Source organism: Stegostoma tigrinum, chromosome 10 (assembly GCF_030684315.1).
Source record: "Stegostoma tigrinum isolate sSteTig4 chromosome 10, sSteTig4.hap1, whole genome shotgun sequence".
Taxonomy (NCBI): Eukaryota; Metazoa; Chordata; class Chondrichthyes; order Orectolobiformes; family Stegostomatidae; genus Stegostoma; species Stegostoma tigrinum.
In genome coordinates this window covers 45219961-45244588 of record NC_081363.1, presented here as the reverse complement: position 1 = coordinate 45244588, position 24628 = coordinate 45219961, and the positions used below count along the sequence as shown (strand labels likewise).

Below are 24628 nucleotides of genomic sequence, written 5' to 3'. Positions count from 1 at the left end.
AAGCCACAAAAGGGTTTAAGTTCAATATGAGAAATTTTATTTGGAGACATTGAGGGAGCAGAAGTCAATGTAACGGGAGCAGAGGAATGATGCCGGTCAGGACTGAGGTGTATATTAGGAAATAGACAGAAGAGTGATAAATCAGTTGAAATTTAAGAATGGTGAAGTATGCAAATTCAGCCAGAAGTACAATGGAATAAATCTTCCTTTCTGTTCCAAACTCGACATCCATTTTCTCTGCAATAATTTCTGAAGCTCCGTGGAATATTCTTCACATTGAAAGCATTATATAAATGCAAGATAGACATAAAATCCTTTAAAAACACAAAATGAAAATTCAGATCACAGCTTTCAGCCTTGTTCTGTACCTTTTGGCTCTGTATTTTTCCTATGACTTTCAGGTTTTCAAGAAATGTACTTGGCAACTGCTCACTTGTCCCTTTGTCCCTGTAACCCCATTTGGAGTTAAAGAAGAAGGAACTTGTATTTATATACGATGTTTTCTAACCTCAGTGTCCAAAAATAATCACAGTCAACTAAGAACATTGGAATTGTAGTTCCAGTATTGATGGCTAGTGAATTCCCAAACAATCAACACACAGCACTGAGGTAAATGCAAGATAACTATTTAATAACAGGTGAAGGATAAATGTGGTCAGGACACAAAGACATCTTCTTTGATGTTAATGTTCAAGCCTCTAGAGTCAGTGCTTTGACTCCGAGGTGAGTACTATGACTGACTAAGGCTGACACATGAATGTCATAATGGGTTTCCTGAACAGAATCCTCTTTCATTCTAGTCTTGTTTTGAAAAGATGACGACCAATGGACAGTCAGGCTGTATTCCTTGCCACCTGTCAATACTCTCATTTCTACACAAATACACAGGCCTCAGTGAGGCAGATAGTCTGTGTATGCGGAGGCCCAAATTTTGAAGGTAGAACCTGCCAGCATACTTGACACAAGTATGAAATACAGAGTGCCTCTAATGGCAATTATAGTGATTGGAATGAGGTCATCCAGGTGGATCTCAGAATATGAGTTCCCTGATTGGATCAGATTAACAGCTCAATCAGGGAGCCCTGGCTAACAGATATGAACAGGAGTTTCAGACATCCTGTTCACTCTGAGTGCTGCCTCTGAGGGAGCTAGATCAGTGTCAAGAACTTTCTATATGGAAATAAAGGGTGACTTGGTGATGGGATACCAGCCTCAGTGAAATTATTTCAGCAACATCTAGTATTTCAGCTTTTGAGTGGCAATTCATTTTAGGGAGATCAATAGGCAGCTCAGGCTTAATTAGCCATGCATGAGGTGTGATCACAGATGATGGAACTCTTACCTGACTGCCACAATGGGTAAGTATCTTCATACTCTCAAAGTAAATAAGTAAACGGGCAATGGCACCTACAGCCAACATGGATGGCAAGGATGGCACAACTATAACGTCACCAGTCAACTAAGTCCTCATGCCTGCTTTCACCTTTTTGGCATGCTGAAATGCTGCTCTATCTGAACAATGCCCCAACATTCAAAATGCACCACCCATTTTGCAATCACTTCAAGGACCCCTGTTTCAAACTGAGTCAGAAACTCTGCCACATTCCTACAGTCTCTCAGTAGTGCCTGCACTTTGATTTCCTTTCACTTTAATTTTCTTTCCCCCCGGGAGTTCCAGCCTTGGCAAAGTTAGCATTAAATGCCCTTGAAGCCGTTTCAAAGGTTTAAAGAAATTTTGGCCCTTCGTTCAGTCACTTAGGAATGCCACATTCTTTCCCACTTTGTTTCTGGCCCCATCATTGTGCGGTCTCCCTGCTATAAACAATAAGTTATCTATAATGATAAGATGAATCAACCATTTTAAAACAAAATACATGCAGTCAGCATCCTATACTTCTGGTCAGCTTTGTTTTGGTTTTTATCAGTTTGTAAGTATCTACAGTGGGAGATCTATCATACTGCATTTTAACAGCAATTCTTTATACCACACAAGAATGTTACAAAATGTTTACAAATTTATTCTTTAAAAAAATGAATTGTTTCAAAAATATACTAAGATTAGAAATGGTTTTTGATGGGAAACAGTCATCAAATGTCCAGTCTCATAATGTCCCTCTGACCCTCCACCACTCCATTGTATCCAATGGACGGAATACACTTAAGACTGATTCCATCTTTCAGGCCCTTCCCCCACTCCCCTGAGAAATGAAAACATTTCAGGGAAAATATCTGCAGATCAGCTTTGATCAGTAAAGTCGCTAGTTCCATAGTTTGTTCAAAGAGCAGTGAAGCAAAAGGTGTCCTTTCCTGGATTACACTCTGCTTACACAGCACATCTGAAAGGGAGCTGAATACATCACAACACTTGTCACGTAAGAATCTTACAAAATGCAAACCATTTGAAATTCTTATTGCTTCCATTCTCGGAACCAAAATGCTCAGCATGCAAAAGAAGCCTTTATGTCTGTTGTCTTATCCTACTTGTTAATGTTTTTTGTGACGACTTTGTTAGGCTTTACGACAGTAATAACAAGTAAATGAAGCGGACGCAATGGTAGCTTGCAGCACTATCCAGTTGGATTACCATCATCCTGTGAGTCATCCTCTATTCTGTCTTTCCCACCGCTCTCAATGCCTGAGGTGTGAGAGCTCCCGTGGCTGGTCATTGAGTTGCAGGATTTGAGTTTCCTATGAAGGATGTTTCCAGTGAAACTGTCCTCTGGTCCAAGGTCCCGTTGTTTGGTGTCTGCCTCAATGCCCGAAGTGTGAGAGCTGCTATGGCTAGCTGTGGAATGCCTGGAAAGGCGTTTATGCTTCATGCTGCCTGCACTGCTGCCGCTGGCTCGGGATCGCTTCTCTAGTTGCTCAATATCCAATTCCATTGTGTCGCTGATATATGATTCTCTGTACTGCTTTTTTTCTTAATGGAAAAAAAAGAGAGCGAGAGAGAGAGATTAAGTACTCATACCGGAGTGTTTAATTGGAAAATGTATGCAAAAAGAAAATTGAATGCACTGGCATCTATTCTGTCAAAATCCAAGCGACTGCCCTTAGCACTAGATTATATCGATAATGATAAACTCAAGGGTGTATATAATTGTAATCGACGTGATCTGTGGGTTTATAACAATTTAATCTTAAAACTTTACAAAAGATCTCTTTAGGACAATCTACTACAAGCTAATGAAAGCTACTTTTTTTTTAGCTGACAGACAGTGCTGATGGTCCCTGGCATCCATAGATTGCATAAATTTCAGTTCGTTGCTAGAGATTGGAGCAAAAACATCACGTGAAGGAGAACTGTGGCTGAGGGGCTGATTTTAAACCCGAAAAATTGGTTGTTATCGGACAGTCGTGTATTAAAGCTCTGAATCCCAACTATGACCCACTTGCAATGTAGCCAATTTTGACTTTAATGGGGTTGGGACAGAGGGCAGGAGAACAACAAGTGGTCTTTTATATATTTAAATGAAGCAACAACTCATTCACCATTTCAAGTTTAATGGCTCACCTTGGGACACATACCGGCATGCAGTCTGATCAACACCCACACAAAATCTCAACAATGGCCACAACTCCTCCAATCTCTCTCTGCATTACAGACCTTCAATACCCCTTTTACTGAGACGTCTGATCTCCATCACCTCTCCAAGGCTCTCACCTCATACCCTGTAAGCTTCGGATTTACAGCTGTGCTCAGATCTTTGATCTCTGCCACCCTCTCCAAAACCTTGCAAACAGTCCCTTTCCTGGGTCAGGTATCAAATGATCAAACCTCCCAACCCCAGGGTCAGTATCCACTTCCCCTCTGCACACAACACCTCCAGACTGGGGCATGGACTAAGCTAGTCTTTTGCCTTCCTCCTGATTGGGTCAGTTAGCCTGGCTTCCAGATGGGAAACACACCAGTAATAACACACACATTGTGGATCTGTTGTGCGTGGGGACCCCCCGATCCAGGTTCACCTGTACCCTTCATCTCTGAGTCGAGTAAGCCAAAATACCCAGCATTCATTTCAAGCCTTTTGGGAGAGTAAAGATCTCCAAGTAAAACATTCAAATTTCACATTAAAAATTGCAAAAGACAATTCAATGGACAAATGTAAGCCTAGCCTTGCGAAATTTGGAATTAACTTCTTTTTGATTTCAGACACTGGAAATGTCATTTACAGAGGAGGGGCTTTTATTGAGAAATCATCTTTGGAGAATGCTTTGAAATAATTGTCAAAACTCAGTGGACACCTTGCACAGTCAGTGGAATGAGCGTCCCTAAATTATTTCATCATAATGGTGGAAATAAGAATTAATAATTCCAAGAAGGTATGCAGATGTATGATTTTAATACATGACATACAGATATATCCAATTATTTGTCAGTCATATTACTTCTTCCTACTCTAATTTTCAATCAAATTTTCAACTATAATATCACAGGCTTTGCTGTGTTATTTAGGAGAGTTGGCTGGGAGATATTTCCGATAATATGGGAGTCCAAGTTATTGGGAAGCTCTCATTAGGCCACTAAAGATAGCATGATGCCTCAGAGAAAAAGAGGGACATGCTATAAATCACAACTCCCCTGGTAGAACTGAGGAAACAATGTGAGCAGCCCAGCAGCTTTGGTATACACAAAGCATTTGATTTCAGTGCAAATTCAGAATCCATTAGGTTACACCAGTACTCGAGGTTTCAAAAATACCTTCATTCTCTTCCAGTTTCCTGACTTGTCGCAGGACTGGCTGCAGGTTCATATAGAGACGATGGCTGTTACTGAGTAGCTGGAGTAGGTGCCTTGAGCGCATAGGACAGCCAGTATAGTAAATAAGTTTTCTAGCTGAAGGGAGGCCATCTGGCAGAATCTCAAACTTCTTTCCCTGTAAAGAAAGGACAAAATCTGCACCATAAGCAGGAAATATAACATAGAACAAATCCTGCAACAGGATTTTAAACCTGAAGCCAAAAGTTCTCTAATTTGTAAGGAAATTTGTGGCAATTTAACTCTGTTAAACTAAGTTTTCTTAGAAGCGAATGTTTGACTCAATCATTCCTATGGAACCTGGAAATCTGAAGATGCCAAATTTTACACTATCTTGAGATATAAAATGGAAATACTGAGAGAGAGAGAGAGAGAGAGAGAGAGAGAGAGAGAGAGAGAGAGAGAGAATTATTACCTTGGACTTTATTTTGGCACTGTTGTCTTTTAGGAATCTGTCAATTTGCAGCAAGAAAGCTTTGTTTGGCATGATTTTATATGGATCTAACAGTAAAACGTTGCCATAATATCTGTTGCACATGCAAATGCTTTGACCTACTTCAGATTCAACATCTACAGTGGACAATTCGTTAGACAAATTCATATGAATTTGAACCAAAAGAACTGTGGATGCTGTGAATCAGGAACAAAAATAAAGTTGTTGGAAAAGCTCAGCAGAACTGAGGAACGGTCACCGGGCCCGAAATGTTAACTCTGTTTTCTCCTCCACAGATGCTGCCAGACCTGCTGAGCTTTTTCAGCAATTTTGTTTTTATGTCATGTGAATTTGAAATAAGACATTCCATTAACATTGAGCACATTATAATAATACTTTCAGAATTGTTTATGACACTTGAGTATGAACATCCACTCTTACGAATTCAGGGTATTTATTTCTCATATACACAGCCTCTGACCTCAACCATTCTCTGAAGGAAAGTGCCAGGTGCCTCAGCAGAGTGGAAAAGAGTTAAAAACAAACGGTACAAGGCTCCTTACTGAACTAAATGTTAGTTTAAAAGAGAATGAAACCAAGGAGCAGATTGTTTGAATTATTTTGAATTCCAAAGAAGTTATATTGGACTCAAAGCTAACTCACATGTTTGTAGTTAAATGTTTGTTTTAATGGCCTGAAGTGACAATGTCTCAGTGAACATCAGTTAAGTGAACAGAAGAGAGACTTATTTTAAACCTAATTCATCAACTAATTGTAAAAGTTTTGAAATACTTAACTGATAGCTTGAGGCAGCTTCCTACTACATGATCAAAAATGGTTAGGAAACTAGACGACAATAAATTCTGGTGAGTCAGACCAAAAGGCATGTGTGAGTGTACCAGCTGGTACTTCAACATAAGGCCTCCGAGATGCTAGATCTAATAAAAACCTTTGGTTGTGCTTCCCTGTTTTTAGTCAGCTAATGTGGATCATCTTATTCTAAATCTCAATAAGAAGTATCAGGCTAAAACCATAACAGTGTTACCCTCTGCAACTAATGTTGAATATTTCCAGAACTTTTCATTCTTCCTTTCAGTTTCAAGCATGCACGGTATTTTGCATTTTGATTATCTGGTAATGTGCAGACAGAGGTTCTGTCTTTTGTGAGGCCCTATGGATGCTAACAACACAGGCAGGGAGTGACTGGGTGAATCCAGGCCTCAGTGCAGGCGGGGAGCGACTGGGTGAATCCAGGCCTCAGTGCAGGCGGGGAGCGACTGGGTCAATCCGGGCGTCGGTGCAGGCGGGGAGCGACTGGGTCAATCCGGGCGTCGGTGCAGGCGGGGAGCGACTGGGTCAATCCGGGCCTCGGTGCAGGCGGGGAGCGACTGGGTCAATCCGGGCCTCGGTGCAGGCGGGGAGCGACTGGGTCAATCCGGGCCTCGGTGCAGGCGGGGAGCGACTGGGTCAATCCGGGCCTCGGTCTGTTCTTCAGCTCTTCTGCTTTTTAGTCAGCATTGCAGATGTTTGGCTTCAATCGGAATATGTGAGCAGGATGAAAATGATGTGGTATTTGCTGACATTAGATGGCTAAGACCTTGTAAATTCAGAATACAATAATCAACAGAAAATGCTCAATTTCTGCTCTCCCTGAACACAAAAAGTCTTATGAAAAGATTTTGAGAAGTGTAATGATGCACCCTCTGGACTGAGGTCAACATCCCCTCCCTATTCACTACAAAAAGAACACACATGTTGATCAACGCTGTCCAAATTCCTGTCTGAGAGAATAGAGTTGAAATAGTCTGTCAGGGACAGTTCAAGTAAGAATCCCAAAGTCAACACATTCCAATGCCACGCGCCCAACTTTAACCCATCAAAACCTACTTGTTTTCAAGAGTTAAAAATTAGTCCCAAATTGGTACATGCCAGAAAATTTTCTTCTATCTATATCAGCTGCCATCAAGGAAAAAAAAATGGATAAAGTAAGCTATTCTTAATGCACATCTTTCACAGTGTACGAGGAGAAGGGGATTATTTCTCAGACCGTGGGAATAAAATCTTGGCAGCACTCTAAGCAGATGTATGGAGATGAACAGCAATTTTTCAAAAAAATCACAGTGTCACGCAGGTTTTGAAATCTTCACAGTTGTGCTTTCGCTGGCAGCTCTGTGATGATGATTTTCTGCACCAAAAACGGCCAGCTGGTCGAATTAGTAAAATGGTTTGCAGCTTGGTATTTAAATACACAGAATGTCACCACTAATTTTAAGGCACAAGATTATAAATTCTGCATTCCTTTGTATGTGAGGCAATTATTTACTTCGGTTTGATCATTAGAGCAGATGTAACAAGTTATAATTACCATTAATTCTGAGCTCAGACTCATTCATTCAAATATTTCAGGCTAAATATTGAAAACACAAAATGACGCATTAATCTTATGACAGCCACGTTTTCAGCCTGCTATTGAACTGACCCTGTTGAGTTGTGACATTTTGAATTACATGTACTTCAAATTTAGCATTTATGCAATCATTGTAGCCAAACACATGCTTAGAACTTGCTTCCATGCATCTTCTGTATAATTATATCAAAAACACAAGCTCAATTCAACTTTGTTTGTGTATGCATGGGGAGTGATAGGATTATAAACTGTAGAAGGGTCCAGAAGCATAATGTGGTAAAAGGCAGTTTACGAATTATGTCATAAAACACAAAGTATGCTATGTTAGAAAACAAAGTGTGGAGCTGGATAAACACAGCAGGCCGAGCAGCATCTTAGGAGCACAAAAGCTGACGTTTCGGGCCTAGATCCTTCATCAGAAAAGGGAGATGGGGAGAGCATTCTGAAATAAATAGGGAGAGAGGGGGAGGCAGAGCAAAGATGGATAGAGGAGAAGATAGGTGGACAGGAGAGTATGGGTGAGGAGATAGGGAGGGGATAGTCCGGGGAGGACGGACAGGTCAAGGGGGCGGAATGAGGTTAGCAGGTAGGAAATGGAGGTGCGGCTTGAGGTGGGAGGAGGGGATAGGTGAGAGGAAGAACAGGTTAGGGAGGCAGGGACGAGCTGGGCTGGTTTTCGGATGCAGTTGGTTGGGGGGGGGTGGGGGGGAGATTTTGAAGCTTGAGAAATCCACATTGATACCATTGGGCTGCAGGGTTCCCAAGTGGAATATGAGTTGCTGTTCCTGCAACCTTCGGGTGGCATCATTGTTGCCCTGCAGGAGGCCCATGATGGACATGTCATCTAAGGAATGGGAGGCGGAGTTAAAATGGTTCACGATTGGGAGGTGAAGTTGTTTATTGAGAACCGAGTGGAGGTGTTCTGCAAAGCAGTCCCCAAGCCTCCGCTTGGTTTCCCTGATGTAGAGGAGGCCACACTGGGTACAATGGATACAGTATACCACATTGGCAGTTGTGCAGGTGAACATCTGCTCGATGTGGAAAGTCCTTTTGAGGCCTGGGATGGGGGTGAGAGAGGGGGTGTGGGGCAAGTGTAGCACTTCCTGCAGTTGCAGGGGAAAGTGCCAGATGTGTGGGGTTGGACGGGAGTGTGGAGCAGACAAGGGAGTCACGGGGGGAGCGGTCCCTCTGGAAAGTAGACAAGGGTGGGGATGGAAAAATGTCTTTAGTGGTGGGGTCGGATTGTAGATGGCAGAAGTGTCGGAAGGTGATGCGTTGGATCCGGAGGTTGGTGGGGTGGTATGTGAGGTCTAGGGGGATTCTCTTTTGGCGGTTATTGTGGGGGTGGGGCGTGAGGGATGAGTTGTGGAACTGCTGAGTTCATCCAGCTCCATACTTTGTTATCTCGGATTCTCCAGCATTTGCAGTTCCCATTATCTCTGGTACAAGTATCTTATGTTACCTCAGTGCAGGTAAAACCTCAGGGACTTTCACAAGGCAATGGATGACGCTTTGATGTGGAAGTATGTCTGGATTAGCCAAATGGTTTCCCTTATCTACCTTAATCCTGTAATATATTATGCACTTCGATGAAGTGAAAAGACCAGCAAAAATGCAATGAACATAGGTATGTCATCAAATTATGTATATTAGTTGTTCGTTTATCTATGAATCTGACAAAGAATAAATAGCAAAATGCATTCCACTGTTCCGGAGAATAATTACAAGTTTTTCAATTCAGTACTGTGCAGATCCTCATTGTCAGCAGCGAAAAGGGTTAAAAAGTAGACAAGAGCAAAGCTCTGCAGGCAATGGAAGTTTGACATATAAATCCAAACTGCTGAAAGTACTCAGCAACCCTGCCAGCATTTGTGCAAAGAGAAACATTGTTGGTATTCCAGGCTGATTATCTTTTCAGGAGAACTCTTGAAAAGGTCTCAATCCAGTACATTAACTGTGCCCCTCTCTTCACAGATGCTGCCATATCTACTGAATATTTTACGCATTTTCTGTTTTTATAATAACGGTAATAGACTAATTGTACAGCTTTATTTTACTTCCTTAGGTTTGACCAAAAGCAATGATAATGAGCACAAAAATGGTGCAAATATTTTGACAAACACCTCCAATGTACATTTGTATAGTTTCACTCCAGCACAACCAAAGGCTCTAAGGTGATATTTCACAGCATACATTGTATTTTTCTTTTTAAAAAGAATGCTGTTTGTGAAATCTGTTTCGAATAAAGCTGAAAGGTGTGGACAGGTTTGTTTGCTGGTAACAAATTCCAAGTCTGTTATTGTGGTGCTTTGAAAGATGCCAAAGTAAGGTGTGGATAACGATTCTGTTCTGTTAAAACAATATAGCATCTGTCTCCTTTAGACCTAAAATAATATCTAGGAAGTAACACATTCTCTCCCTCATAGTTTAAGGGGAGTAAAGTTCTGTTATGGATTTTATAACTTACCACAAACACAAGCTTGCCAACATTGGTCCAAGGAAAATCATACAACAATTGCTTAGATTCTCCCACAACCTGGAAAACATTAAATCATGAAATAAATATATTCAGTTGACAAAATCCTCAATTAATTATCCTTTATACTGGGACATAAAAGTGAGGAAGAAATGCATTTAAGATTTAGTTACTGAAAATGAGAATTCCTTTTCCTAGCTAGCATGACCATACTAATCATGAGAATAAGAGAAAGTGTTTGAGTCTACTAGTACTCAGTAAGAAGCAGCATTATAGTTATATTCTGTCTTCTATAAGGAAAATGAAATGTTGTACAGTGAAAATGATAATGATTACAATGTAATTGTAGCTCCATATCAGCATCTTCTTACCTTCTGCTGAATCATGTGCAGAGTTAAATTTGACATTTTTATGTAATCATCAAAGAGCAATTTTAGCAAAATTCAGATTTCGCTGATGATCAAAATACATAAAAGCGAAAGATATATTAAAATAAGGAAAATATTTTAGGTATGTTGAGGTAAACTTTCCCTATAGGATCCTGGACAATATATGCCAATAGCACTGGGGATTCCTCAATGCATAGATGACTCTGGAGCATGACTGTCCATATTTAAATTTTTTAAAATCTGGATCACAAGGCACTAAAATGCCCAGATAACTGTTTTGGATCCAGGGGTAAGAAAGAAAAATGTTGATTTATGCATTTATAACTATTAGCTCAGTACCCTCTTATAGTAAGAGGTAGCACTGACAATCGAATTCAACAAAAGCAGTTATCTTGTAACTAAGATATATCACTGTTTTGTGTTATAAGATGCAAAAAATGTAAGATCATATTTACAGCATAATAGGTTGAACTATACATCAATGTTGTATACAGGCAAAATGAGAATATAAATGTAGGTCCATCGTATCCACGAACTTCCACTAATCTGTATTATCAAATGCATAGACACTCTACATAATGTTTACATATCTTGGCTGCAGCACACATGAAGCAGAAAATGTCTGACATAAAACATTTACAATTTCACAAAACTTATTCAAAACATTATGTTTCTGAAACCTTCTTATTGTTTATTCTTCACTCTGACTTATATCTTTGAACCTAAATTCTATCTTTTCTTCAGCTCAAATAATGTTTCTGGCCTTCAGAAAATGGACTAAGACTCACCCTGATGTTGTGAAATATATAGTCATTTGAGATCATTCTGACTAGGCAGCAAGTTAGGAATTGCAGGATCTCTAACATTACTTTTAACGTTTCAAGGCTTTAACACTGTGTCAGAAAACACCTCTGAAATTTAGCACCGTGTACATTATGAACAAACACACAATATGTGCATTCAACAGTAATTTTGGCCCTTGCAACTGTTTAGGTTGAGAAAGGAGTCTGTTTACAGTGGAGTAGTTAATACACATTAATGCTGCTAAATTAGAGTTAAATAAAAATTAAAATGATTGAATTTTCTTCTGCTATTTAGTAACCAAATTGCAGAAAATCTCTTTGTGAAAATGAAAATGAATTGAATCACAATAATTTTTGGAGTTTTAATTGTTTAGCAAGAGGAGGAAACCAAGTGCAGCATAGACTCCAAGCAAGATTGCAAGAGAGACGCACTGAAAGCCATGACCTGTTGCCACTAAGGAGGAGCTCAGAGCTATTTGGTGGTTGGAGGTCAAGCTCTGAACTGGAGGCTGTTGAAGGAAGCAAACACCAATGAGAATCAAGGTTTTTGGGGCTTGGGCCAGCCAAGTTTGAGAGTCAAGAAGCAGTATTGATTAGGAAACCAGGTCCAGACCCATTGGAGTGGCACCGCCATCTACTCAAAGACCATTAGAAATGGACAATAAATGCCGACCGAGGCAGCAATGGCCACATCATATGAATGAATAACAGAAAAATACAACTGTGCTGATGGAGACCAAACTGTCTCCCCATTTGATCCTTTTTAGAAGCAGGAGTCTGCGTAAAATTCAACAAGCATATGAAGGCTGAAAATTTAAATTGTGAAGTGATTCATTTTGGAAGGTCAAATTTGAATGCAGAACACAGGGTCAATGGCAGGATTTTTGGCAGAGTGGAGGAGCAGAGGGATCTTGGGGTCCATGTCCACGTCCACAGATTCCTCAAAGTCGCAACCCAAATTGATAGAGTTGTTAAGAAAGCATATGGCATGTTTGCTTTCATTGGCAGGGAACTGAGTTTAAGAGCCACAAGGTTATGCTGCAGCTCTATGAAACCCTGGTTAGAACACACTTGGAATAGTGTGTTCAGTTCTGGTTGCCTCATAATAGGAAGGTTGTGGGATCTTTAGAGAAGGTGCAGAGGAGATTCACCCAGATGCTGCCTGGTCCAGAGGGCAGGTCTTATGAGGAAACGTTGAGGGAGCCAGGGATTTTCTCACTGGAGAAAAGAAGGATGGCAGGTGACTTAATAGAGGTGTAAGAGATGATGAGAGGCATAGACAGAGTGAATAGCCAGAGGCTTTCTCCCAGGGCGGAAATGAATATTATGAGGTGGCATAATTTTAAGGCGGTTGGAGGAAGGTATAGGGAAGATGTCAGAGGTAGGTTCTTTGCACACAGAATGGCGAGTACATGGAATGTGCCGCCGGCAGTGGTAGTGGAGTCAGATACATTAGGGACATTTAAGCGACTTTTGGATAAGCACATGGATGATAGCAAAATGTAGGGTATGCAGGGTAGTTTGAACTTGGAGTAGCATAATAGTGGGCCGAACAGCCTTTACTGTGCTATACTGTTCTATGTTCTAAACTTATTCTAAACAAAACAATGTACAAAATGCAAAACTTATCTAAACTACAGCAGTGAAGGAGATCTGTTACTATATTTGTAGCACATTGGAAATGGAGAGAGACATGGGCCATGTTTGGGTAGGAGGAAGGGAGATGGAACTGGGCACAGTACATTGGATAGAGTAGGGTTAAGTATAGTAGCGAGTTAAGGACAGTGAGATTGGAAGCTAGTAATGTGTTAGGACGGTCTTCATAAACATGATGTTTTAAGCAAACTCAGTGTGTAGCAAACTGAAAGTCCACAATGACCAACATGTGATTTTTGCCTTTGGCAAGGACCGTTGCTAAGGAATTGAATTCTTCAGCCACATACGGTGTGACAAAATGACAAAGAAGCTGAACTGATTTGACACTTGCTGCATTATCTTTCAAGATGGATGGCTCTCAGTCAGGTCAGCACCCATGAAAGGCAAGAAAAAGGACAGGAGCTGGACTTTTACAAAACAGTTCTTTTTCTGACCTGAAATATCTGAAGTCCTTGAAGAGTCAAGCCCAACATCAGTGAAGCATCAATTTCTCTTTTATCCTAAATGGAATGAAAAAATAATATAGAGATCAATAGTATTCACTGAATGAAGAGTTTTCTGAGCAGCTGAAGGCTGCACCATGATTTCTTCAGCTATATGTTAGCAATGGAGCATCAGTGAAGTAATAGGTCTGGAATAATTTCTGACAGCATTAAATAATTATAACCAACTTATGAACTTATACACCTGAATAAGAAGTTTTTCACATCTGCATTGAGGATGCACAACAGCCCTAAATTAAGATAATTTATGCCAGTGGAAACAATGAGTGGTTTGGTCCACTGGCTGGAGAACCAGCAAGAGCCCAGAGTTGCCTTTTTTTTTCTCATGAATAGCCACAGCATCAGGCAGGTCAATGAAAAAGCCTGACAGTAGTCCCACCCACTGTGAACTGCTGGCCAGAGACAGTCAGTTGTCTTAAACAATATCACCTCCAGGGAAGTGGCCATTTTCAATCTCACCGCTTCAGATATGCTCTTGTCACTAGGTGAAAGATGACAGAACAGATTACAGGGGGTTTGAAGCAATAGTCCTGTTGTCTTGATAATTCTGGAGGAACTCAACAGTACTGAAGAGCAGTCAGCAGTATTCTGTGTAGAGGACGCAGCACTAGCCATTAGGGGTATGGTAAACCACTCAAGAAGAGCAAGGAGGAAGGAGGGAGGAAAGAACTTAGGACTCTTCTGAAGGGAAATTAATAAGGTACCCCAATTAAGACTCCTTAAAATAAAAGAGGATTCACAAACTCACAGATGACTAATTTGGGATAAGGGACAATTTTTCAGCATGGTAACTTGTAACTAATGGAGTGCCACACAGATCAATGCTAGGGCCTCAATTATTTCCAATATATATTTATGGCCTGGATGAGGAAAGTGAATGTACTATAATCAAGTTCGAGGATGGGTCTACATATGGGTACAGACAGGTTAAATGGGTGGATAGTAACTTGGCAGATAGAATATAGTATGTGAAAATGTGAGGTTATGCACTTTGGCAGGAAGCATAGAGGAGCTGAATATTATTTAAAAGGAAAAAGACTGCAGAAAGCTGCAACATGGATGGATTTGAAGGTGTCTGGTGCATAAATCACCAAAAGCTAGGATCCGTGTTCAGTACGTAATAAGGAAAGCAAATGGCAATTCTTACGTCAAAGGAGAGTAAAAACAGAGAGGCTTTGCTAAAAATATACAAGGCACCTGGCAGACCATAGACAAAATATTGTAAAAAAAGTTTTGATCCTCCATCTAAGGAAAGATATATTGGTATTGGAGGCAACACAGATGGGGGGTCATGAGGTTGATCTCAGACATGCAGGAATTTTCTCATAAGGACAGGTTAAGCAGTCTGGGCCTGTATTCGTTGGAGTTTAGCAGAATGAGAAGGGACCTTATTGAAACATACAAGATTCTAAGGAGACCTGACAGAGTGCATACGGAGGGGGTGTTTCTCTTTCTGGAAGAATCTAGGACTGGGAGGCATAATCTCAGAATAAAGGGGCTGCCCATTTAAGACATAGATGAGGAGGATTTTTTCTTCTCTCAAATGAAGATAAATCTGCAAAATAATTTAACGCAGAGGGCTGTTGAGGCTGGGTTATTAAACATATTCAAGGTTGAAGGGTAAAGGCAGGAAAGTGGAGTTGAGGATAATCAAATCATCCATGATCTCTCTGGTTAGGAAAGTGGCCTTGATGGACTGAATGATCTACTCCTGCTCCTACACATTAACATCCGTATGTTTGCCTCACTTTGCGTGAACACTTGCCCAAACCATACTATACAAGACCTCCACACTAAATAAATAATTAAAGTATCCTGAGGTAACGGGAACTGCAGATGCTGGAGAATCCAAGATAATAAAATGTGAGGCTGGATGAACACAGCAGGCCAAGCAGCATCTCAGGAGCACAAAAGTTGACGTTTCGGGCCTAGGCCCTTCATCAGAGAGGGGGATGGGAAGAGGGTACTGAAATAGATAGGAAGAGAGGGGGAGGCGGACTGAAGATGGATAGAATTAAAGAGTCCTGTTGGTTACCAAACTACAGTAAAAGTCACAACAAACAACAAGTTCAAATGAACTTTATCCAGTTAGACATCCAATATTCCATGCAAAAGTTAAATCATCATACAATCCCTACAGTGTGGAAGTAGGCCATTTTGTTCATTGAGTCCACACCAGCCCTCCAAAAAGCATCCATCCCAGGCCCATTCTCCTACCCTATCCCTGTAACCCTGCACTTCCCATGGCAAATGCACCAAGCCTGCACATCTATGAATTGTGGGAGGAAACTGGAGCACCCAGAGGAAACCCACGTAAACATGGAAACGCCATACAGATAGTCACCCAAGGGTAGGTCCCCGGCACTGTGGGGCAGCAGTGCTAACCACTAAACTAGCCTGCCACCATTGAGCATTCCCCTTGTGTCTGTGCTGTGAGAGTCTTTGTTCCTGTGTTTCTGTACAATACTACCCCAGGGGCTTCAGCATGGCTGGTGGAACACTGATGGCTTTTCCTGTGGGACTCTGTCAGGGATTGTCTGCAACTAGTTCTGGGCTTTAAAAGGTCAGGCTTCAAACTGCACCATCTTTGAACAAATGGCATACTTTGGACTGGCTTACAGTCAACAGTGGGCCATAACTGGAATGGCAGTGATGTCATCCTGACAACTCTTTTTCATAGATTCCACCAAAGCCAACATCTCAGCAGATCTCAATAGAACCTATTGGAGCACAGATTGCTGGATGCGGAGAGACCCTTTAAGAGGCTGGTATCTGCACCATGCAGCATCAGTCTTGTAAGATTAATCATCTCCATAACTCAGCATGGTACAAAATCCAGCGGGTTGTTTTATTGATGCTATCCTCTATCCTGGGAGAACTCTACAGGGCCTATTTGGTCACATGTGGTAGAGAAAGACCACTTGGTTGTCTAACAAGAAGAGGCTCGCATTTTTAACAAAACATTATTTGCAGCTTATTACCAATCAGTGAACTGGAGGTGCATGCTTACACCATCCTGCAACTTGTAAATCATAAACTGAGATGAGAGAGAAGTGGAGTGAGAATCTATAGTTTCAGCCATGCTACTGTGCTTGGCCATTCCAATGATTGCCAGCACCTTCTCACCTGTGAGGTCAGGTCTTGCTGTTACCCACCTCAGCACCCCCGTCCCCAGGTTAGGTGCTACTCCATCCAATTATGGGTCGCTTTGTCCTGCAGAGAGGTGTGTGTCACCGAGGGATTTTTATGCAGGTATCATGGGTCTCAGCTACCATTTGGAGAGCTTGCAGAAGACTCATACATCTCCCTCCTGAAAATGTCCACCATGTCACAAGCCAATCGGGCAGTTGGCAGATCACCAGTATCCCTTTCACTGGATCAGGACCCAGCTGGCAAGAAGTCCCACTGACTGAGAGGCCAGAAGTTCTTCTGCTCAGCAGCGCCACCACAAGACAGTAGGAAATATATTCACAGGGGCTCCAGAATCATGGAGTGACCTACAGATAAGTGGTGGCAGGGGGAGTTGCATAAAGTCATAGTGGAGGGAGGTATTAAGGAGGTCAGCAGCAAGGGCTGGCTGTGGTTCTCAGTGTCTCCTCTCCTTCCTGACCTTAGGTCTCACGATCCACCTAATCTTACAACTTTTGAATGAGGGACAAGGACAAAAGATCACAAGTGACCAGCTCCAGTTATATGTCATGCTCAGAGACATGGGTGTCCACTGCTGGGTTAATAGTAGTGGAGGCAATGGAAGGCTCTTAGAAGTCTGCATTTGGTGATAGGTCTTGAAGACCGCCCAAAGGGGCTTTTCAACTTCGCCAACTGGAGACAAGGCAGAAAGGCAGTAGGGTCCCACCCACAACCATCTCACACAATAAACAACCTCCCAGCCACCAAATCTACCATGATGCATAAACATAAAGCACTGGCCATAGTGTGGGTTAATGTACCTATCCAAATGTCTTTCAAATGTTGCTAATGTACCTGTCTCAAACACTTTCTCTGGCAGCCCATTCCAGACTTGCACTACTCTCTGAAGTTGCCCTTCAGATTCTTCTTAAATCTTTCCCTTCTCAGCTAAACCTGTGTCCCCTCGTTTTCAATTTTCCATCCCTGGAAAAAAGACTATATGCATTATCCTATTAGCCCCTCATAGTTTTATACACATCAATAAGATCACCCATCATTGTCCTACATTCCAAGGGATAAAGTCCTATCCTGGACAACCTCTCCCTATAACTCAGGCATACTAGTCCCAGCAACATCCTCAGAAATCATCTTTGCACACTTTCCAGTCTTTCTTGTAACAGGGTGACCAAAACTGTATACAACGCTCCAAGTACGACCTCACCAATGACGTATAAAACTGTAACATAATGTCCAAAATCCTATATTCAATGTCTCGACCGAAGAAGGCCAGCATGCTAAATGCCTTCCCCACTACTCTGTCCACCTATGGTGCTGCTTTCAATGAGCTATGTACTTGTACTCCTAGGTTCCTCTGTTCCTCAACACTCCTCAGGACCTTACCATTTACTATACGAGTCCTAGGCAAAATAGTAGATTGCACAGGACATTTGGCAGATACAGAATAATGAGTGTTATTTAGTGAATATTTCAAAATTAGTTATATGACATGATTTCTATTTTGGGTGTTGGCCATACATCAACAGGGAACACAGTCAGTCTGCTTTTTCCTGTTTACAATATAATTTCTATTTGGCAGCATTACAATCACATACAGCAATCATTCTCCTGTGATGCAGTGCTATCTTATTCAATGCGTGCCAAATTATATCCAATGAAATAAAACACATTCTGCTAATGCAGGTATCAAAACTAGACTGCAATGAAAATGAAGAAACATCCTTCGTATTTTGCTGTTCATTGGAATAATGTGTAAGCCAGTTCTCCTCATGCACTTGTTCCACTATTAACAGAATGAATAACAGAAACAAAGGTTTGCAACATACAGTAGGTAAGTGACAATTGTGGCAGTTCACTTTGCTCAGCAAAATAGCTTTAGTCTGTGGAGGCAACAAGCCTGAACAGAACATACTGTGTTATACACATGTGCAGAAGAGTAAGAGTTTATGCATAAATACAATGGCTAGGTCAATGGCCAATGTTTCTGAGATTTGAATATGTGCTTTTTGTGTTAATCAGGGCAATGGATTTGTAGTAGGTTATCATGATATAGTGAGAGCCAAGAAGAAAGTGTTAAGATGCGTTTACATATTGCTATATTCCTGCTGGATACACAAGGCATGTTTCTTATTATTTGTTCCATAGAATGTGGGCGTCACTGGCTAGGCAAGCTTTATCGACCAGCCCTAATGGCTTGGAAAAAGTAGTGGTAAGCTGCCTTCTTGAACTGCTGCAGTTCTTACGGTGTAAGATCACTGTTGTTAGGAAGATGGTTCCAGAATTTTGACCCCATACCGGTGAAGGAACAACAATGCTGTTCCACGTCAGATAGGTGTGTGACTTGCATGGGATCTTGCAGATGTTGTTGCTCCCCTAGTCTTGTAGGTGTTAGAGATCATGGGCTTGGAACACGTTGTTGAAGGAGCTTCGGTGAATGCATGTTGTAGACAGTACAAAGTGCTGCCACTGTACATCAGGAGTGAAGGGAATGAATGCTGAAAGCGGACTGCTTTGTCCTGAATACTGTTGAGCTTAAACTGCTATTTGCAAATAGAGAGAGTACTCCATCACACTCCTGATTTTCACCTTGTAGATGGTGAACAGCATTAGGAGACAGAAGATGAGTCACTGCATTCAGAATTCCTAGCCTCTTACACATTCTGGTATCCACAACATACATGGTTGAATATTATTTTCCCCTTATCAGCTCAAGGCTGGACATTGTCCAGATCTTAATGCATATGGGCTTGGGTTGCACCAGTTTCTGAGGAGTTGCAAATGGTGCTGAAAATTTCACAGTTAACCACTTCTGACCTTATGATGGAGATGATGTCATTGACAAAGGAGCTGAAGATGGTTGGACCAAGGACACTACACTGAGGAACTCCTGCAGAGATCTCCTGGAGCTGAATGACTGACCTCCACCAAAAACAACCAACTTCCTTTATGATCTGCATGACTCTAACCAGCAGAGTATTTACTCCCCTAATTCCCCTCAACTTGAGTTTTGACAGGGCCGTTGATGTCATACTCAGTTGCATGTTGCCAAGGACAGTCACTCTCAACTCACCCCTGAAGTTCAGCTCTTTTGTTCATGTTTGGACCGAGGCTCGAATGAGGTCAGGTACTGAGTGGTCCTTCAGGAATCCAAACTCTGTGTAGGTGAGATTGTTCCTTCACAGGGTCACATTGTCGACAAACTCTTCCATCACATTGCCAATAATCAGGTGTAGCCTGCTGGGTTGGAAATTCACCGGTTTGGAATTCTAGGCCTGAAGCGTCAGCTTTCCTGCTCCTCTGATGCTGCTTGGCCTGCTGTGTTCATCCGGCTCTACACCTTGTTATCTTTGGAATTGTTGTTTACCTGGCAATTTTACACATTGTTGGGTAGATACCAGTGCTGTAGCTGTACTAAAATAGCTTACCTAGAGATGAGGCTAGTCTCTAGAGGACAGGTCTTCAGTAATATCACCAAAATCTTTTCACAGCCCATAGACCCTGCAGTATCTTGTGTCTTCAGCCATTTCTTCAAATCACAAGAAGCTGAATCAAGTTGAAGACTGGCATTCGTGACGCTGGGGATTTCAGCAGAAGGCTCCAATGAATCATTTTCTTGGCATTTCAGGATGAACCCCCACGCTAGTGGTTTAATTGTCCATAACCATTCATGACTGGATATGGCAAGAATACAGAACTTAGAGGTGATCCATTGGCTATGGACTCCCATATCCCTTTCTTAGCAGGCTGCTTCTGCTGTTTGGCACACAAGCAGCTTCACTAAGTTGAACTGTGCCTGGTGCTGCTCCTGCCATGCCCTCCTGCTGTCTTCACTGAACCAGGATTGACCTCCTGATCTGATGGTAATGATAGAATGCTACTGATGACAACTCCTAGGCCCTCCTGGATGCCTAGTCTGGAGTTGTTAGATCTATCCCAAGTATGTCCCACTAGCACAGTGATTGTGCCACATAAAATAATGGAGGGTATCCTCAATGTGTGTAAACAGGCTTTCATCTCCACAAGGACTGCATGGTGGTGACTGCCACTGATACTGTCATGAGCACATACACTTGTGACCAGGCAGATTGCTGAGGAGGAGGTCAAACAGATTCTCCCCTTGTTGGTTCCTTCAATACATGTCACAGACCCAGCCCAGCAGCTATGTCCTTTCAGCTTTGACCTTTTCAATCAGTAGCAATACTATGGAGTCACTCTTAGTAATGGAAAATTGAAATCCCTCAGACAGAGTACCTTCAAGGTTCAGAGTCAATGGTGAGGTCTCCTGGGGCAATATCTTGCCTAATGTATACCACAGTGCCTAGCAGCTGTGGAGCAGGACTTACTTAGGAATGGCAATGGTGGTGTCTGAGATATTGTATGTAAGGTATGAGTCTATGGGTATGATAATGTCAGGCTGTTACTTGACTAGTCTGTTAGACACCTCTGAATTTTGGCACAAACCCCCGGAGGACTTTGCAAGGTCAACAAGACTCTGTCTGCCTCATTTCTTCTGATGCGCAGGTTGATGTTGGGTAGTCTGCCTGGATTCATTCCCTTGTAGCATTTTGTAGCATTTTGATACAACTGAGTGGTTTGTTAAGCTATTTTGGAGGGCAGTTACAAGTCAAACATAAACACAGTGTTGTGGATCTGGAGTTGCACGTATGGCACATAAGGCCAGGGCGACAATTTCAAGCTCAAAAGGCCATTAGTGAACCTAACAGCTTTTTAAACAATCAGCCATAGCGCCATGCTCATCATTAGGCTAGCTTTTATTTTTATATATTTGTTAAATTGAAATATCACTATCTGCTGTTATAGGGTTTGAAAACCCATCCCCAAAACATTAGCCTGCATTTCTGGATTACAAGTCCCATGGCATTCCCATTATGCCACTCCCTCCCTCCACTTAAACCAGGACAGGACTCTTAATTCCTTTTGGCCTCCATTGTTACTAAATAAAAAGAAGACAAAAAAAGTAACAAAAGCCAAAGGTGAAGTGTTATTGCTAGATGCAAAAATTGCTCCTTTCTAGCATTTTCCTCCTTTGTGAAATGCCATACTTACCCTGCACCATCTTAGCCTGATCAGTTGCTACAACAACACAAACCATTCTTTAAGCAGAGTTGCTGCAGTTTTCATCTCTAACATGTCACTCACTACTTCGATCTTTGTTCTGGATTGTTATTTCCCCAAACTCTGCTTGACAATCCTAATCTGACTGCAGGCAACTATTCCACTAACCTGATTAACCTTCTCAGGTTGTGAAAGCAACCAGATAAAAATAAATCTCATTAAACAGAAAATTCTTCCAGACAGTGCTTTCTATAAACATTCTGAGCACTCTGTCTGAACTGAAGCCACAATATATCTACTCTGTTCCTTACCTTATAAAGCCTGTAATAATGAACGGCTACATCATCTAACTGGACAGCCTCCTTGATGTATTTGAGATGTGCTTCGGAGGCTGTAAGTGCGTACTGGTCCTTGTGCATGTTTGGAATGTGTTTCAAAATGTATTCCTTTCCTCGCTTGGTAACCACCTACAAGAGTAAATAATCTTTTTAAATCAAATATTTTTGTACCATGTTATATAATCTGTGACAATTATACAATCTTCTTGGAATAAAATAACTGCAGCTTCAAAATATTACAGTACTTACATGTATCCTTATGCATATATTTGTCTATGATATTGTCACCAGTTTCACACTTAGGCAAACAAGCCCTTTCATGATAGCATTAGATCCATTACAATGATTAGGGGTATGACAAGTTGAAACAGCACTGTCTAACTTTGAATATGTAAAATGCTCAATGCTGTCCAGTTGTTTTCAAGGTGTTAACTCATGACACTTTCTATTCTATTTGAATTATGTTTCAATTTACCCGTGGCAAGTAAGTAATTCAACAATCCAGCTGTTGGTGTCTGTCAATCAGTCATTAAAACCCAACACTCGCTTTACAAAGAGCAAAATTGGTATCAGAGTGATATTTTCAGTTCTTATATGAAATAAATATATGGTTGAAGTTTTCGGATGTTCTTCCCAGTACATATTGTTTTCCTCTTTTTGCCTCCAACTCTGACTAGTGCATTTTGAATGACAGCACTAAAAATGACGAGTGAGTGCTAAAGTGGTGACTGCTTCACAACAGTCTGTTGCTAATATTATGTCTAATCAACCTCAGATTTTATCACTTCCCACCCAATCTCAGACTAAAACAGATCACACTCCCTATTCAAGGCCAACTGTGCTTCAAAATGAATGCGCACTATATACTGACAAAAAGGGCCAAAAGCAAAAGCACAGAGGAGTCATGTTGTGCTCATATTTATCGCTTTGCTGTAACAGAAACTAAAGGATGAGACAATAAGAAATTCAAATCAAAATAATAATTATTGGACTGTGTCAAATCACAATGTTAGTAACTGTATGGCTGAAATATACAGATGATACAACATATGATGTCTGCTCCCTTAATTTCTATTTCATGTTGTTCCCAGTTTGGAACACTCAGTTGAACCCTCCTATTAAATTAATCTGGATCAAAAGATGCCAGTTTAGCATTTGGATCAACTTTGAGAATAAAGTTTAAGGGTTTGCAAACATAATGAAATGACGATTTAAAATGACAAAAGTACTTACGTCAGTCTAAAATTTTGTATTTCATTATCATACAATGCACACACACACACACACACACACACATCTTATTTACAAAGCAAAAACAGCCAGGGGTTTATTCTTCAAAGCTTCCTAAAAACATGAGATTGTGTATTCAGACCCAAAACATTGCCTTTAAATTCTCTAAGATTTATCTTAAATACATAGTAACATAAGTCCCCTGTTATTTTGTGGTTTCTGTGTTCTGTTTTTTTCGGTTTCTGCACTGAGGTCATTATGGTATTCAGCACACAAATAATTAAGTCAGCAATTTGCTACTTAAAAGAAAACAGCATTAGGGAATATTACAGAATATCTTTTAGCATTCTCATAAGTCCTTGTTCTGTCTAAACTATTTCTTATAAAAATTCTCCTTGCTAACAGTCAGTGCATTCTTGTTGCAACTAAATTAGCTAAATGTGTAAAATAACTAATTACGGAAAAATTAGCATACACATCTATGCAGAAAATACTTAAAGTTGTTACAGTTGATTAAAGAGCTGCACCTATGGGACAGCTTACAATGTTTGCTGCTGTGAAATAACATAATCAAAAGACCAGACCTCTTTTTTAAAAAAGCATAGTCCATGGGATATGGAAATTCAGCATTTATTGCCTACCCATACTTGTCCCTGAGAAGGTGATGAGAAAGTACTTCTCAAACTAGTGCAGTCTGAGTGGTGTCATTGCACCCAATGCTGTTATAGAGAGAGGTCCAAGGTGAAGGTGTAATGATTCATTCGATATTAGGATGGCACGTGACTTGCACGTGATGCTGCTTTTGGGAATCTGCTGCTCTTATTCTTCTAAGTGGTAGAGGCACAGGTTTAGGACATGCTGTCAACGTGGCTTGATAAGTTATTGCAATGCACTTTGTAGATGGTACACGTTGCTGCCACAGTGGTAGAGGCAGTGAACGTTGTGGTGCTGGTCAAGTGGGCTGCTCTGTCTTGAACAGTCAAGCTTCTTTTTGGATCTGCACTCATCTGAGAAAATGGAATGTTCTAATATATTCCTCACTTGTGTTTTTGAGATAGTGGACAAATTTGGGCAGTTGAGAGGGGAAGCACACACAGCTGAATTTCCAGCTTCTGAGTTGGTCTTGAAATGTGGCTGAACCAGTTAAGTTGCTGGTTGATGGTAATCCTCAGGATGTTGATGGTAGGGAATTCAGCAATGGCAATATCAAAGGAGAGACGTTTTGATTCTACTTTGTTGCCTAACACTCGTGTGGAATGGGTGATGCATTCAAAAGTATGCAAATTTGTGCAGGTGGAGACAGAAGGGAAAGTTTTGCATACATTGGGAGCTGCACACAGATGAAAAAGCTTCAATATGATAAGGATTCATCTTACTATGCTTACAAATCCAACTGACTGAAGCTACCTTCTTG

At 41.2% G+C, this 24628-nt stretch overlaps 1 protein-coding gene across 4 annotated transcripts in view; it reads right to left on the bottom strand.

Annotated features, from left to right (window-relative positions):
- frmd6 (FERM domain containing 6) overlaps positions 1-24628 on the bottom strand; it is a 188603-nt gene that overhangs the window by 17471 nt on the left and 146504 nt on the right. For all 4 annotated transcript variants that reach the window (XM_048537817.2, XM_048537816.2, XM_048537819.2 and 1 more), the window contains 5 exons: positions 21958-22113; positions 13355-13420; positions 10064-10132; positions 4700-4874; positions 2585-2920 (listed from right to left, as the gene is read on the bottom strand). In XM_048537817.2, the coding sequence (XP_048393774.1) occupies positions 2585-2920; positions 4700-4874; positions 10064-10132; positions 13355-13420; positions 21958-22113 (802 nt within the window). The remainder of the gene's footprint in view (positions 1-2584; positions 2921-4699; positions 4875-10063; positions 10133-13354; positions 13421-21957; positions 22114-24628) is intronic.